Raw genomic sequence first — 16,270 nt, 5'->3', positions numbered from 1 at the left:
CGCAAGTTCCTAGTGGGGATTCTATGAGTCCGGCGGCAATGCTAGCCGCGATGCAGGCCATGCAGCAGGAGTTGGCCATTCTGAGGCAAGCTATTCCTGTTGCCCCTGCGGGTGCTGCCCAGGGTGCTGGAGGTGGAGGAGTGCCCGGGGGCGCTGTCCCCGCGGGTGCTACTCCCGGTGGCGGGGCTGAGGTGCCCCTTCCCGTTAGTGGTCTTTCTCTGATGCAGTGGATGGGCATGAAGTTGGACACCTTTGATGGCAGTGGTACTCCGGTTGAGGCGGCGGATTGGCTGACTTATGTGGAGGATAAGATGGATGTCTTCGAGATTGTGTATGGTGATCGTGTTCGTTTTGGCACACAGCTGCTGAAGGGAGAGGCTCAAATTTGGTGGAGAGGCGTGCAGGCAGCTCACTCCTCCTCACCAGGAGTCCTGTCCTGGGATGTTTTCATCAGGCAGTTTTAGAGGAGGTTCTACCCGGTCACCTTCTTGGAGAAAATGAAGATTGATTTGCAGTCTTTCAAGCAAGAGAAGAAGTCCGTCGCAGAGTATGAAGTGGGCTTTAACAAGGTGGTCCGCTTTGTTCCTCATGTGGCTTACAATGAGTTGGAGAAGGCGAGCCAGTTCCGTCAGGGCCTGAAACCTTCTATCAGGTATGCTCTGGGCGCTTTTCCGTTGGTGGATTTTCGTACTACAGTGGAGCAGGCATTGGGTGTGGAGATGCAACACCAGTACACCATGGAGTCACAGAAGTCTTCGGGTGATAATCAGCCTCGTGGCCAGGACGCGAGGAGGGGCAACACTGGGGGTCCAGCCCACAAGAGGGGCAAGTCACAACACCAGCGCCACCACCCCTACCATGGCAAACCCTCTGAATCGGGTACTTCAGGAGGAAGTACTCAGAGGTATCGGGTTGTTCCTAAGCCCAGGCTGGGGCTGGTGTGTTTCCATTGTGGTGATGCGCATCGCCGTGCCGAGTGTCAGTGGAGTGGCAGGTGCTCTATCTGCAGCCAAGATCACAAGGATGTGGTGTGTAGGAGGAATCCCAATGCTAAGCTCAGATGGGAGCCAGTGTCTTCCTCCGCTTCTCAGGGCACTGTCAACATGATGTCAAGCGCTGAGTAGCAATTTTCAGTACCACCTCCTCCGCAGCAGTTCTTTGTGCCCGGGACTCCTCAGTTCGTGCCTATGCAAGGTTTTCCTCAGTATTCGGCCGCGCCTACTCCTGCCCCGACTACTCCTATACCACCTCAGTTTGGAGCTCCGCGTCTGCCTCATCCGTCGACTCAGTGGAGTTCTTCTGTTAACTTCACTCTGGGAGCTTCCTCTTCTGCGGGTATTTCTGGAGCATATGTGCTACCCTCTGCGGATGGCAGAGAGCAGGGAGATGTGGTGACAGGTACGATTTCAGTTGATTCGTTTGTGGCCCATGCTCTTTTTGACTCCGGCGCTAGCTATTCGTTTGTTTCGGAGAATTTTGTGTCGCGGGCTGGTCTTTCGGTGCAGAGGTTGGGTCACCCAATTATGGTTAGTTCTGCTAATGGCTCCATTAGTAGCTGTTCAGTTTGTCAGGGTTGTTCCATCATTCTTGCTGATGAGGTCTTTTCAGCTAATCTTGTGGTGATTTCCCTGGGGGCATTTGATGTTATCTTGGGTATGGATTGGTTATCTCAGTATCGCGCAGTTATATCCTGTTTTTGGAAGACAGTGTTATTGCAGGCGCCGTCGGGTAGGGAGGTGGTATTCTTGGGAAGTTCTCCAAAGTTCACGTTATCCTTGTTGTCGCAATTGCTTCCGGATCGTCGGTCAAGGAAGTCGGGAATTCTTTTCTCCATGGTGGTGGAGAGTGAGGCTGCTTTGCGGGTGCAAGACATCCGTGTGGTGTGTGACTTTGCCGACGTGTTTCCAGCAGAGCTTCCAGGCATTCCACCGGAGCGTGATGCAGCTTTTGAAATTAAACTGATTCTGGGTACGCAGCCTATTCATAAGGCCCCGTATCGGATGGCTCCAAAGAAGCAGGTTGAATTGAAGCGGCAACTGGATGATCTGCTGGCTAAGGGTTTCATTAGGCCTAGCAGGTCGCCATGGGCTTCCCCAGTTTTGTTTGTTGAGAAGAAGGACAAAAGTAAGAGGCTATGTGTGGATTATCGTGCTTTGAATCAAGTGACAATCAAGAATAAATATCCGCTACCCCGTATTGAGGTTCTCTTTGAGCAGTTGAGGGGTGCCCAGGTGTTCTCCAAAATTGATTTGAACTCTAGTTATCATCAATTGAGGATTCGTGAGGAGGATATTGAGAAGACAGCCTTTTGCACCAGGTATGGGCATTACGAGTTCATAGTCATGTCTTTTGGCTTAACTAATGCCCCTGCTGCTTTTATGGAAGCAATGAACAAGATGTTACATGAGTTCTTGGACGACTTTGTGGTCGTGTTTCTGAAAGGGAAATGTGCCCTTGGGCCATTTCTAAGTATTTTGGTGATTGAGTGCAAACACAAGTGCTTAAATGTGAATCTATGCCCATGGATGAACAAAGTGCAAATCACAAGTAAAGGTATGTTTCTAAGTCTTAGTACATTGGTTTTGTGTACTAATATTCTTGTCTAAGTGTTAGAAACAGGAAGAAGAAGAAAAGAGGAGAGTTGGCTGTGTACAGCCAAAAGGCTGTTTCGGTCTGGGGCACCGGACTGTCCGGTGGTGCACCGGACAGTGTCCGGTGCGCCAGGTCGCCTCAGGCGAAGAAGCCGCTCTCGGGAATTTGCCGACGGCGTACGGCTAAAATTCACCGGACTGTCCGGTGTGCACCGGACTGTCCGGTGAGCCAACGGTCGGCCGGGCGATCCGCGCGCGACACGTGGCCGAGCCAACGGCTAGATGGGGGCACCGGACTGTCCGGTGTGCACCGGACATGTCCGGTGCGCCAACGGCTCCAAGTCTGCCAACGGTCGGCTTCACCATTTAAGGAAAGGAATCGGGCACCGGACAGTGTCCGGTGTGCACCGGACTGTCCGGTGCGCCACGAGACAGAAGGCAAGGATGGCCTTCTAGATTTGCTCTCAACGGCTCCTAGCTGCCTTGGGGCTATAAAAGGGACCCCTAGGCGCATGGAGGAGAACACCAAGCATTCCTACAACATTCCTAAGCACCAAGACATCGATCTCGCGCATTCATTTCATTGTGATAGCATATAGAGCTCTTGTGGAGTTGTGTACTCTTTGAGTTGTGTTGCGAGCTCTTGTTGCTGCTTGTGTGCGTGTTGTTGCTCTGATCATTTGAAGTCTTGTGTGCGTTGCTCATTCCCCCCTTGCTCTGTGTTTCTTTGTGAACTTCAATTGTAAGGGCGAGAGGCTCCAAGTTGTGGAGATTCCTCGCAAACGGGATTGAGAAAAAGCAAGCAAAACACCGTGGTATTCAAGTGGGTCTTTGGACCACTTGAGAGGGGTTGATTGCAACCCTCGTCCGTTGGGACGCCACAACGTGGAGTAGGCAAGCGTTGGTCTTGGCCGAACCACGGGATAAACCACTGTGTCATCTCTGTGTTTGATCTCTTGTGGTACTGTGTTTTGTTGAGACTCCTCTCTAGCCACTTGGCAATAATTGTGCTAACACTTAACAAGTTTTTGTGGCTATAAGTTTAAGTTTTACAGGATCACCTATTCACCCCCCCTCTCGGTGCTCTCAATTGGTATCGGAGCCGTTCTCTTCAAGAAAGGGACTAATCACCCGAAGAGATGGATCCTAAGGGGAAGGGAATCGTGATCAACGACAAGGAGAAGGAGTCCTTCGTCAACGAGCCGAAAGACAACAAGCCTACCGACTCCGGCTCAGGCCATAGACGGAAAGAAGGGAAGAAGAAAAAGACGAGGCGCATCAAGGAGATCGTCTATTACGACGACAGCGATGAGTCTACTTCTTCCCAAAAGGATGACGACCACGACGACTACGAGAGAAGGAAACCGGTCAATTCGAACTTTTCTTTTGACTACTCTCGTATTACTCATAGTGCAAATGCTCATTTATTACCCATTCCACTTGGCAAGCCCCCTCACTTTGATGGAGAGGACTACGGATTTTGGAGCCACAAAATGCGTACTCACCTATTTTCTCTCCATCCAAGCATTTGGGAGATTGTGGAAAGTGGAATGAAATTTGATAGCTCGGATAGCCCTTCATTTATTAATGAACAGATCCATAAAAACGCACAAGGTACTACTGTGTTGCTAGCCTCTTTGTGCAGGGACGAGTATCACAAGGTGAGCGGCTTGGACAATGCCAAGCAGATTTGGGACACCCTCAAGATCTCTCATGAGGGGAATGATGTCACCTTACTCACCAAAATGGAGTTGGTGGAGGGCGAGCTCGGACGATTCGCGATGATAAGGGGCGAGGAGCCGACACAAACATACAACCGGCTCAAGATCCTTATCAACAAAATAAGGAGCTACGGAAGCACGCGATGGACGGATCACGACGTCGTCCGCCTAATGCTAAGGTCATTTACCGTTCTTGATCCTCACTTGGTGAACAATATTCGTGAAAATCCTAGGTACATCAAGATGTCGCCCGAAGAAATTCTTGGAAAATTTGTAAGCGGGCGAATGATGATCAAGGAGGCGAGGTACGTGGACGACGCGTTGAATGGCCCAATCCATGAGCCTCAACCCATTGCTCTCAAGGCAACAAGGAGCAAGGAAGTGCTACCCAGCAAGGTGGCGCAAATTGAGGCGGCCGGTCTTAATGATGAAGAGATGGCCCTCATCATCAAAAGATTCAAGACGGCACTAAAGGGTCGCAAGGGACAGCCAAGCAAGACCAAGACCAAGGGAAAGCGATCATGCTTCAAATGCGGTAAGTTTGGTCATTTTATTGCTAACTGTCCTGACAATGATAGTGACCAGGAACACGGGAGCAAGAGGGAAAAGAAGAAGCATTACAAGAAGGCCAGGGGCGAGGCACATATCGGAAAGGAGTGGGATTCGGATTGCTCCTCCTCCGACTCCGACAATGAAGGACTCGCCGCCACTGCCTTCAACAAGTCATCCCTCTTCCCCAACGAGCGTCACACATGCCTTATGGCAAGGGAGAAGAAGGTATGTAATCAAAACAATGTCACTTATGATTCTTCCAGTGATGATGAATCTAGTGATGATGAAATAGATTACTCTAGTTTGTTCAAGGGATTGGATAGAACTAAAGTAGATAAAATTAATGAATTGATTGATGCCTTGAATGAAAAAGATAGACTCTTAGAAAAACAAGAGGACCTTTTGTATGAAGAGCATGACAAATTTGTAGAGGCACAAAAATCTTATGCTTTAGAAGTTAAAAGAAATGAAGTGCTTTCTAGTGAACTATCTTCTTGTCATGAAACCATTGCTACTTTAAAGAGTGTTAATGATGACTTAAATGTCAAACTAGAAGTAGCCAGTAAATCTAATTCTTGTGTAGAACATGTTACGATTTGCATTAGGTGTAAAGATTTTAATGTTGATGCTTGTAGTGAACACCTAGCTTGCATTTCTAAATTGAATGAAGAGATAGCTAGTCTTAATGCCCAACTTAAGACTAGCAAAAGTGATTTTGAGAAACTAAAATTTGCAAGGGATGCCTACACGGTTGGTAGACACCCCTCAATTAAGGATGGTCTTGGCTTCAAGAGAGAGGCCAAGAACTTAACAAGCCATAAGGCTCCCATCTCCGCCAAGGAAAAAGGGAAGGCTCCTATGGCTAGTAGTGCTAAAAGGAACCATGCTTTCTTGTACCATGATAGGAGACATGCTAGAAATACTAATAATGATTTTGATTCACATGTCTATGATTCTCATGCCATGTTTGCTTCTAGTTCTTCCTATAAGCATGATAGAGATATGTGTAGGAGAAATGTTGTGCATACGCCTAGGAGAAATTTTGCTCATGTTCCTAGAAAAGTTGTGAACAAACCTTCTACCATTTATTATGCTTGCAATGCTCCCTTTGCTATTTGTAGAAAGGGTAAGAAGGTAATTGCTAGGAAGTTAGGGGCAAGATGCAAGGGAGATAAAACTTGCATTTGGGTCCCTAAGGATATATGTGCTAACCTTGTAGGACCCAACATGAGTTGGGTACCTAAGACCCAAGCCTAAATTTGCCTTGCAGGTTTATGCATCCGGGGGTTCAAGCTGGATTATCGACAGCGGATGCACAAACCATATGACGGGGGAGAAGAAGATGTTCACCTCCTACGTCAAAAATAAAGATTCCCAAGATTCAATTATATTCGGTGATGGGAATCAAGGCAAGGTAAAAGGGCTAGGTAAAATTGCAATCTCAAATGAGCACTCAATTTCTAATGTGTTTTTAGTTGAGTCCCTTGGTTACAATTTGCTATCTGTTAGTCAACTATGCAATATGGGATATAATTGTCTTTTCACAAATGTAGACGTGTCTGTCTTTAGAAGATGTGATGGTTCACTAGCTTTTAAGGGTGTACTAGACGGCAAACTTTACTTAGTTGATTTTGCAAAAGAAGAGGCCGGTCTAGATGCATGCTTAATGGCTAAGACTTGCATGAGCTGGTTGTGGCATCGCCGCTTAGCACATGTGGGGATGAAGAACCTCCACAAGCTTCTAAAGGGAGAAAACGTGTTAGGTCTAACCAATGTTCATTTCGAAAAATATAGACCTTGTGCAGCTTGTCAAGCAGGGAAACAGGTGGGAGGCTCTCATCACACCAAAAATGTGATGACGACATCAAGACCCTTGGAGATGCTGCATATGGACCTCTTCGGACCCGTCGCCTATCTGAGCATAGGAGGAAGTAAGTATGGTCTAGTTATTGTTGATGACTTTTCCCGCTTCACTTGGGTGTTCTTTTTGCAGGATAAGTCTGAAACCCAAGGGACCCTCAAGCGCTTCCTCAGGAGAGCTCAAAATGAGTTTGAGCTCAAGGTGAAGAAGATAAGGAGCGACAACGGGTCCGAATTCAAGAACCTTCAAGTGGAGGGGTTCCTTGAAGAAGAAGGGATCAAGCATGAGTTCTCCGCTCCCTACACACCACAGCAAAATGGTGTAGTAGAGAGGAAGAACAGGACGCTCATCGACATGGCGAGGACGATGCTAGGAGAATTCAAGACCCCCGAGTGCTTTTGGACGGAAGCCGTGAACACGGCTTGCCACGCCATCAACAGGGTCTACCTTCATCGCCTCCTCAAGAAGACGTCGTATGAGCTTCTAACCGGTAACAAACCCAATTTATCTTACTTTCGTGTATTTGGGAGCAAGTGCTACATTCTGGTGAAGAAAGGTAGAAATTCTAAATTTGCTCCCAAAGCAGTAGAAGGGTTTTTATTAGGTTATGACTCAAATACAAAGGCGTATAGAGTCTTCAACAAATCATCGGGTTTGGTTGAAGTCTCTAGCGACGTGGTATTTGATGAGACTAATGGCTCTCCAAGAAAGCAAGTTGTTGATCTTGATGGTATAGATGAAGAAGACGTTCCAACGGCCGCTATGCGCACCATGGCGATTGGTGATGTGCGACCACAGGAACAATTGGAGCAAGATCAACCTTCTTCCTCAACTATGGTGCATCCCCCAACCCAAGATGACGAACAGGTACCTCAAGTGGAGGCGCATGATCATGGGGGAGCACAAGGTGATCAAGTAATGGAGGAAGAAGCGCAACCGGCACCTCCAACCCAAGTTCGAGCGATGATTCAAAGGGATCATCCCGTCGACCAAATTCTGGGTGACATTAGCAAGGGAGTAACTACTCGATCTCGATTAGTTAATTTTTGTGAGCATTACTCCTTTGTCTCTTCTATTGAGCCTTTCAGGGTAGAAGAGGCCTTGCTAGATCCGGACTGGGTGTTGGCCATGCAGGAGGAGCTAAACAACTTCAAGCGCAATGAAGTTTGGACACTGGTGCCTCGTCCCAAGCAAAATGTTGTGGGAACCAAGTGGGTGTTCCGCAACAAACAGGACGAGCACGGAGTGGTGACGAGGAACAAGGCTCGACTTGTGGCAAAAGGTTATGCCCAAGTCGCAGGTTTGGACTTTGAGGAGACTTTTGCTCCTGTGGCTAGGCTAGAGTCCATTCGTATTTTGCTAGCATATGCCGCTCACCACTCTTTCAGGCTGTACCAAATGGATGTGAAGAGCGCTTTCCTCAATGGGCCAATCAAGGAGGAGGTGTACGTGGAGCAACCCCCTGGCTTCGAGGATGAATGGTTTCCCGACCACGTGTGTAAGCTCTCTAAGGCGCTCTATGGACTTAAGCAAGCCCCAAGAGCATGGTATGAATGCCTTAGAGACTTTCTAATTGTTAATGCTTTCAAGGTTGGAAAAGCCGATCCAACTCTTTTTACAAAGACATGTGATGGTGATTTGTTTGTATGCCAAATTTATGTCGATGACATAATATTTGGTTCTACTAACCAAAAGTCTTGTGAAGAGTTTAGCAGGGTGATGACGCAGAAATTCGAGATGTCGATGATGGGTGAGTTGAACTACTTCCTTGGGTTCCAAGTGAAGCAACTCAAGGACGGTACCTTCATCTCCCAAACGAAGTACACGCAAGATTTGCTGAAGCGGTTTGGGATGAAGGACGCCAAGCCCGCAAAGACTCCGATGGGGACCGACGGACACACCGACCTCAACAAAGGAGGTAAGTCCGTTGATCAAAAAGCATACCGGTCAATGATAGGGTCTTTACTTTATTTATATGCTAGTAGACCGGATATTATGCTTAGCGTATGCATGTGTGCTAGATTTCAATCCGATCCTAAGGAGTGTCACTTAGTGGCGGTGAAGCGAATTCTTAGATATTTGGTCGCTACGCCTTGCTTCGGGCTCTGGTATCCAAAGGGGTCTACCTTTGACTTGGTTGGATACTCAGATTCCGACTATGCTGGATGTAAGGTTGATAGGAAGAGTACATCAGGGACGTGCCAATTCTTAGGAAGGTCCCTGGTGTCGTGGAACTCTAAGAAACAAACTTCCGTTGCCCTATCCACCGCTGAGGCCGAGTATGTTGCCGCAGGACAGTGTTGCGCGCAACTACTTTGGATGAGGCAAACCCTCCGGGACTTTGGCTACAATCTGAGCAAAGTCCCACTCCTATGTGATAATGAGAGTGCTATCCGCATGGCGGAAAATCCTGTTGAACACAGCCGCACAAAGCACATAGACATCCGGCATCACTTTTTGAGAGATCACCAGCAAAAGGGAGATATCGAAGTGTTTCATGTTAGCACCGAGAACCAGCTAGCCGATATCTTTACCAAGCCTCTAGATGAGAAGACCTTTTGCAGGCTGCGTAGTGAGCTAAATGTCTTAGATTCGCGGAACTTGGATTGATTTATAGCATACATGTGTTTATGCCTTTGATCTTGTTCCTTATGCATTTTGTTGCTTAGTTATGGTGCTCAAGTTGTACAAACACTCCCTAGACCTCACAAGTCCGTTGCAAAGTGATGCACATGTTTAGGGGGAGATGTGTTACAACTTGACCCTTTGAGACTAACCATGTGCTTGAGTTGGTTTGAAAGGGAAAAGGTGGACTTGGACCATGAAAGACTTCCACTGCACTCCGATGAGAGGGTAACTTATTCCAAGTTCATCTTTAACTTCTAATTGCCTATTTGCTCTTAATTGAAGATTTTGGTGAGGCAATGGGGTTAAAATGGCCAATATTGATCTCGTTTTGGTGCTTGATGCCAAAGGGGGAGAAAATAAAGGCCAAAACAATAGATGGATCAGCTACCACTTGAGAAACTTTGAAAATAGTAGAATAGAGCTTTTGGTTTGTCAAAACTCTTGCATTGTCTCTTTTGTCAAAAGTTGGTTTCTTGTGGGGAGAAATGTTGATTATGGGAAAAAGGGGGAGTTTTTGAAATCTTTGATCAATCTCTTTTGGAATGACTCTCTTTATGCTTCAACATGTGTGTTTGACGTAGAGATAGAGATTTGAGTTTGATTTGCAAAAACAAACCAAGTGGTGGCAAAGGATGATCCATATATGCCAAAATTGAATAAAACTCAAAGTTATTTTTATTTGAAGTGATTTTGCACTTGTTCTTGTTGCTTTATGTTGTGTTGGCATAAATCACCAAAAAGGGGGAGATTGAAAGGGAAATGTGCCCTTGGGCCATTTCTAAGTATTTTGGTGATTGAGTGCAAACACAAGTGCTTAAATGTGAATCTATGCCCATGGATGAACAAAGTGCAAATCACAAGTAAAGGTATGTTTCTAAGTCTTAGTACATTGGTTTTGTGTACTAATATTCTTGTCTAAGTGTTAGAAACAGGAAGAAGAAGAAAAGAGGAGAGTTGGCTGTGTACAGCCAAAAGGCTGTTTCGGTCTGGGGCACCGGACTGTCCGGTGGTGCACCGGACAGTGTCCGGTGCGCCAGGTCGCCTCAGGCGAAGAAGCCACTCTCGGGAATTTGCCGACGGCGTACGGCTAAAATTCACCGGACTGTCCGGTGTGCACCGGACTGTCCGATGAGCCAACGGTCGGCCGGGCCAACGGTCGGCCGCGCGATCCGCGCGCGACACGTGGCCGAGCCAACGGCTAGATGGGGGCACCGGACTGTCCGGTGTGCACCGGACATGTCCGGTGCGCCAACGGCTCCAAGTCTGCCAACGGTCGGCTTCGCCATTTAAGGAAAGGAATCGGGCACCGGACAGTGTCCGGTGTGCACCGGACTGTCCGGTGCGCCACGAGACAGAAGGCAAGGATGGCCTTCCAGATTTGCTCTCAACGGCTCCTAGCTGCCTTGGGGCTATAAAAGGGACCCCTAGGCGCATGGAGGAGAACACCAAGCATTCCTACAACATTCCTAAGCACCAAGACATCGATCTCGCGCATTCATTTCATTGTGATAGCATATAGAGCTCTTGTGGAGTTGTGTACTCTTTGAGTTGTGTTGCGAGCTCTTGTTGCTGCTTGTGTGCGTGTTGTTGCTCTGATCATTTGAAGTCTTGTGTGCGTTGCTCATTCCCCCCTTGCTCTGTGTTTCTTTGTGAACTTCAATTGTAAGGGCGAGAGGCTCCAAGTTGTGGAGATTCCTCGCAAACGGGATTGAGAAAAAGCAAGCAAAACACCATGGTATTCAAGTGGGTCTTTGGACCACTTGAGAGGGGTTGATTGCAACCCTCGTCCGTTGGGACGCCACAACGTGGAGTAGGCAAGCGTTGGTCTTGGCCGAACCACGGGATAAACCACTGTGTCATCTCTGTGTTTGATCTCTTGTGGTACTGTGTTTTGTTGAGACTCCTCTCTAGCCACTTGGCAATAATTGTGCTAACACTTAACAAGTTTTTGTGGCTATAAGTTTAAGTTTTACAGGATCACCTATTCACCCCCCCCCCTCTCGGTGCTCTCAGTTTCTAGATGATATTCTGATTTATTCAAAAACAGAGGAAGAGCATGAGCGGCATCTCCGTCTCGTTCTGGGTGCTCTTAGGAAGAATCAGTTTTTTGGCAAATTGAAGAAGTGTGCCTTTTGGCTGTCGGAAGTGGCTTTCTTGGGTCATGTGATTAATCAACAGGGCATTGCAGTTGATCCCAAGAATGTCGCTGCTGTGGTGGAGTGGAAGAGACCCTCTAGTGTCTCTGAAATCCGAAGTTTCTTGGGGCTTGCCGGATATTATCGGCGTTTCGTACCAAATTTTTCCAGCATTGCTAAGCCTTTGACCAGACTCTTGGGAAAGGGTGTTCTTTTCGTCTGGTCCAGCGATTGCGAGGTCAGTTATCAGACATTGAAGAACAAGTTGGTGAACGCTCCTATTCTAGCTTTGCCTGAGAGTGGTAAACGTTTCACAGTTTTTGCGGATGCTTCTCGAATTGGTCTTGGCTGTGTGTTGATGCAGGAAGGCAGAGTGATTGCTTATGGCTCAAGGCAGTTGAGGAAGCATGAGGGGAATTATCCAACGCATGATCTCGAGTTGGCCGCAGTGGTCTTTGCTCTAAAATCGTGGAGGCATTATCTTTATGGCGAGTCTTGTGACATTTACACCGATCATAAAAGTCTCAAGTATATTTTCACTCAGAAGGAGCTGAATTTGAGGCAGCGTCGGTGGCTCGAATTGATAAAAGATTATGATTTGTCCATTCATTATCACCCGGGGAAGGCAAATGTGGTGGCTGATGCCCTTAGCAGGTCCGGGGTTCCAAAGGTGGCCATGCCTTTGATCGCAGATCTGGACCGTTTGGGGATCGCTTTGTGCTATGTCGGCACCGCTAGTGAGGAGACTCGGATGCTTATTCAATCCTCCCTCATGGAGAGGGTGCGTGCGGCTCAGCAGCAGGATCGTTTGTTGCAGGAAGCTCGAAAGAGGGTTGGCGATGGTAGACCCCGGTTGTTCACCATTGATGAGAATGATTTGGTTCGTTTCAGGGGCCGCCTTTGTGTGCCTCAGAAATCAGAGGTGAAGATGGATATCTTGAGAGAAGCTCATAAAATGCCTTACACCGTTCACCCTGGCGAAACCAAAATGTACAGAGATTTGAAGCAAAACTTTTGGTGGAAGCGGATGAAGGTTGACGTTTCTAAGTATGTGGCTGCCTGTGAAGTATGTCAGCGCGTGAAGGCCGAGCATAAGAGGCCTGTAGGTTTGCTGAAGCCATTGGAAATTCCAGAGTGGAAGTGGGAGCATATCACCATGGATTTTGTGGTGGGCTTACCTCGTTCTCCTTGAGCAGGGATGCTATATGGGTGTTAGTGGATCGCTTGACCAAGTCTGCGCACTTTATTCCCATGAAGACCACAAATTCAACTTCAGAGTTGGTTCCCTTGTATATGAAGGAAGTAATCAGGCTTCACGGGGTGCCTAAGTCCATTGTTTCTGATCGAGACTCCAAATTTGTATCAAAATTCTGGGAGAGTCTTCACAGTGCATTGGGTACCAAGCTCTCGCTTAGTGTCGCTTTTCACCCTCAGACTGATGGCCAGTCAGAGCGAACTATCCAAACCTTGGAAGATATGTTGCGTGCTTGTGTTCTAGCTTGGAAGGGTAGCTGGGAGGATCATCTCGCGTTGGCCGAGTTCGCTTATAACAACAGCTACCAGGCTAGCATCAAGATGGCACCATTTGAGGCCTTATATGGCAGGCGGTGTATCTCCCCTCTGTGCTGGGAGACCTTGGGGGAGAGATCTCTGGTTGGTCCTGATTGGGTTCAGCAGACTTCTGAGAAGGTTCAGGAAATTCGTCAGAATATTTTGGCCGCTCAGAGCCGTCAGAAGAGTTATGCTGATGTGAGGAGGCGAGACTTGGAATTTGCAGTGGGTGACCAAGTCCTTCTCAGGGTATCACCTATTAAAGGAGTTGTTCGGTTCGGTGTCTCCGGGAAGCTTAGCCCGAGATACATTGGACCGTTCACTATCTTGGCCCGGGTGGGCAGCTTGGCTTATCGCTTGCAATTGCCGGATTCCATGGCAGGGGTACACCCGGTATTTCATGTCTCTATGTTGAGGAAGTTCTTGCGGGATCCGGACCATCAGATCAAGATGGAACCAATTGCTGTGCAGCAGGATCTGACTCTGGAGTGTCGTCCGGTGCGTATCTTGGAGTCCTTGGAGCGTGTTATGAGGAAGAGATCAATTAAGTATGTTAAGGTCTTGTGGACTAATCAGTCTGAGCGCGAGGCTACTTGGGAACTCGAGGAGCTGATGCGGCAGAAATATCCCGAACTTTTTGTTTTGGGTGAGTTTTATTGATTCATTAATCTCTCTTTTGTCGTTCCGATAGAAGCGTTGGAATTCGAGGTCGAATTCTTTTTAAGGGGGGTAGAGTGTGATACCCAATTTTCTGAAAAGAAGTTAAATTTCTTTTCTCTCATCTTCGTGTTCTGTGCCATTGGGGTTTGGGGTTATAGGAGGCACTTACCTCTGAGAAACAGTAGATCTTTTTTCTGGCATTCTTTTCGCTGGGGTTGGGGGCTCTGTTGAGAGAGTGAGTTTTGGGCCGTCGGATCGCATCCGATGGACGGGAGGCCCCTCTCCTCTCTAACCCTAGCCGCCCCCCTCTCTCTCTCTCTCACTCTCCCCACCCCCTAGTGGCCGCCGCCCCCCTCCCTCTCTTCTTCCTTGTCCCTTGCAGCAGCCGCCCCCCCCCCATCACACCCAACCCTAGCCGCCCCCCCCTCCATCTCCTCCTCCCCAAGGTGCAGCCACCTCTCCTCTCTTGGATCTCCATTGTGTTGGTGCAAGCCTCTATTTGGAGAATTGGTGGGAGGAAGAAGAAAGGAGGAATTAGGAAAGGAAGAATTCAAGGAGATCTTGTTTTCCTTTTGGTTTGTGCTGCAATTTTCGTTGGTTTAGAGGTGGGGGTTAGATTTTTGGATCTCAGAATTAGTTTCTGCAGAGGGGCAGATTCGATAGTTTCTGTTCGTGCCAGTTTTCCGTGGTCTTAATGGCCTTAAAAAATAAAAAGTCTATCTATGAGTTGTAGATAATTTGTAGATCTTTCCATGCCCGCAAAGAACACCTCAATCGGACATCAGATCAGAGAGTAATTGCAATTTGATTATAGCAGTTTTTCAGCCTCGTAATTCTGTGCAGAATCTGTTCTCCTAGGATTTAAGCAATTCTATCGACAGAATTAGACTTTGGGTTAGTGAGAGAAGTTGTAGATAACTTCATAAGCTTTCCAGATTGATAAAGAGTGTATTCATATGAATTTTGAAACTCCAGTTATGCTTGTTTTACAGTGGCTGTACCTGTTTGCCTGGCAAAACTGAGCAGGTCTGTTCACTGGTGGGTTTCATCTAGTAAATGGCCGAATTGGCTCTTCCTACTAAGGAGACTTTTGTAGAGGGATAAAATTCCTTACTGCCAGAAACATTTCATAATTTTTGGTTGAGTAGTTTGGGAGATATCGAATTTTGAAGTTAACTATGCTGCTGTCTGAAACAGATTCAGTCAGCTATCTTGTTGGATGTTTTAGAACTTATAGATGGCAAAATTTAATTATCCATCGAATACCGAAGTTGTAGAGTATTTTGTGTAGATGCTTACAGATATTTTGTTTGATAGGATTGTTGTAATAATTTTAAAGATACAAAATTAACAAGCAGCGCTGCTGCTGTTTGGCGGGTGGTAGGGAGGAGTGGTTGTTCACGTCAGTGTTGGGGTTTGGGCGTAGGAGCGGTGTTGATTATTAGCAAAGGCTATGTGAATGTTTGTACTAAGTTTTATGCCCACAACAGGTGGTGGGGCTCCGGATCGTACCTAGTACCATTTCGAATTCCCGGCAAAGGCAAGTAAAATGCAGTGGTGGTTGCTATTGTTTGAGTTGTATCTTATTCTCTGTCATTGAGTATTCATAAGTATTGAATGTGTTAATCATTGAAGTCTATGATGAGGTTTTATTTGATCGAAAGTATTAATGCTTAACTATCTAATAATGTTGATGATCATGATTTGAGAATGGCATATGTGGTTGACTCACATTTTGACGAAGTTGAAGTATCTATTTGAAGCATGTTATATGAAGGGAAGTGTTGTTGGCATGTCATGCACATTGCATCATTCATCTTGCATTTTGAAGTTATGTCGTGATCTTATGGTCCGACCGTACCGGTACACTTAGCATCGTACATTGCCCGAGGAGGGGTACGATGCGGCTTCATATCCTTAGAGGTATGAAGGCAGAAGTCATACTTGCATTTGCAGTCATTTGCACTCATGAGGTATATATGAAGGGTGACATTGGTATGTCACTATTGTGGTTTCTACCTGTGAGGTGTGGTAGCTTGGTGTGTTGTACGTTGTATTCGTACTGCAGCTTCATAATAAGAAGAGGGTTGTGAAATCAAGTGGTGGTAAAACAATGTTCTTATGTGGTTAAACAATTTGATATTATTTTACTTGCTGAGATGTGTCATCTCACTCTTGCATTACTCAATGCAGGTACCTGATTCATGTTGGGAATGGGAAAGTAGCAGCACGTCCACCTTCACTCTCATAATAACGCTGCCCAGTCGCAGCCATGATTTAATTAGAAACTTCTTGTCAAAGGATGTTTTTTATCTAGTAGTGTGCACTGGTTAATTCAGTTCATGTCGTTATGGTTATCTTCCCTCTGCTAGCAGATTAATAATGTCTAGTTTTTTTATATCATGATATCTGTTTATACTCTGCTGCTTCCTCGTTTATGCAATTTTCAAAGGAGATGCTGTTGAAATTTTATACCAGATTGTTAGAAGTGTAGTTTTAGTAGCACCTCGGGGTGTTTGTGGACCTTGGGGTGTTACACAATTAGACTCATAGCTATCAGCGCCCCAATAA

The 16,270-nt window shown here is 46.8% G+C and overlaps 1 protein-coding gene across 1 annotated transcript; it reads left to right on the top strand.

The window, feature by feature from the left end:
• Nucleotides 1-497: 497 nt before the first annotated feature.
• Nucleotides 498-13,699, top strand: LOC118472286 (uncharacterized). The gene is made up of 4 exons (XM_035960267.1): nucleotides 498-652; nucleotides 1,811-1,880; nucleotides 1,977-2,018; nucleotides 13,214-13,699. The coding sequence occupies exons 1-4, from the start codon at nucleotides 498-500 to the stop codon at nucleotides 13,697-13,699; spliced, it is 753 nt and encodes a 250-aa protein (XP_035816160.1).
• Nucleotides 13,700-16,270: the final 2,571 nt, after the last annotated feature.

Source organism: Zea mays, chromosome 6 (assembly GCF_902167145.1).
Source record: "Zea mays cultivar B73 chromosome 6, Zm-B73-REFERENCE-NAM-5.0, whole genome shotgun sequence".
In the NCBI taxonomy this organism is placed as follows: domain Eukaryota; kingdom Viridiplantae; phylum Streptophyta; class Magnoliopsida; order Poales; family Poaceae; genus Zea; species Zea mays.
Note: the sequence above shows the minus strand (reverse complement) of the source record. Positions and strands in the feature narration are given on the sequence as shown.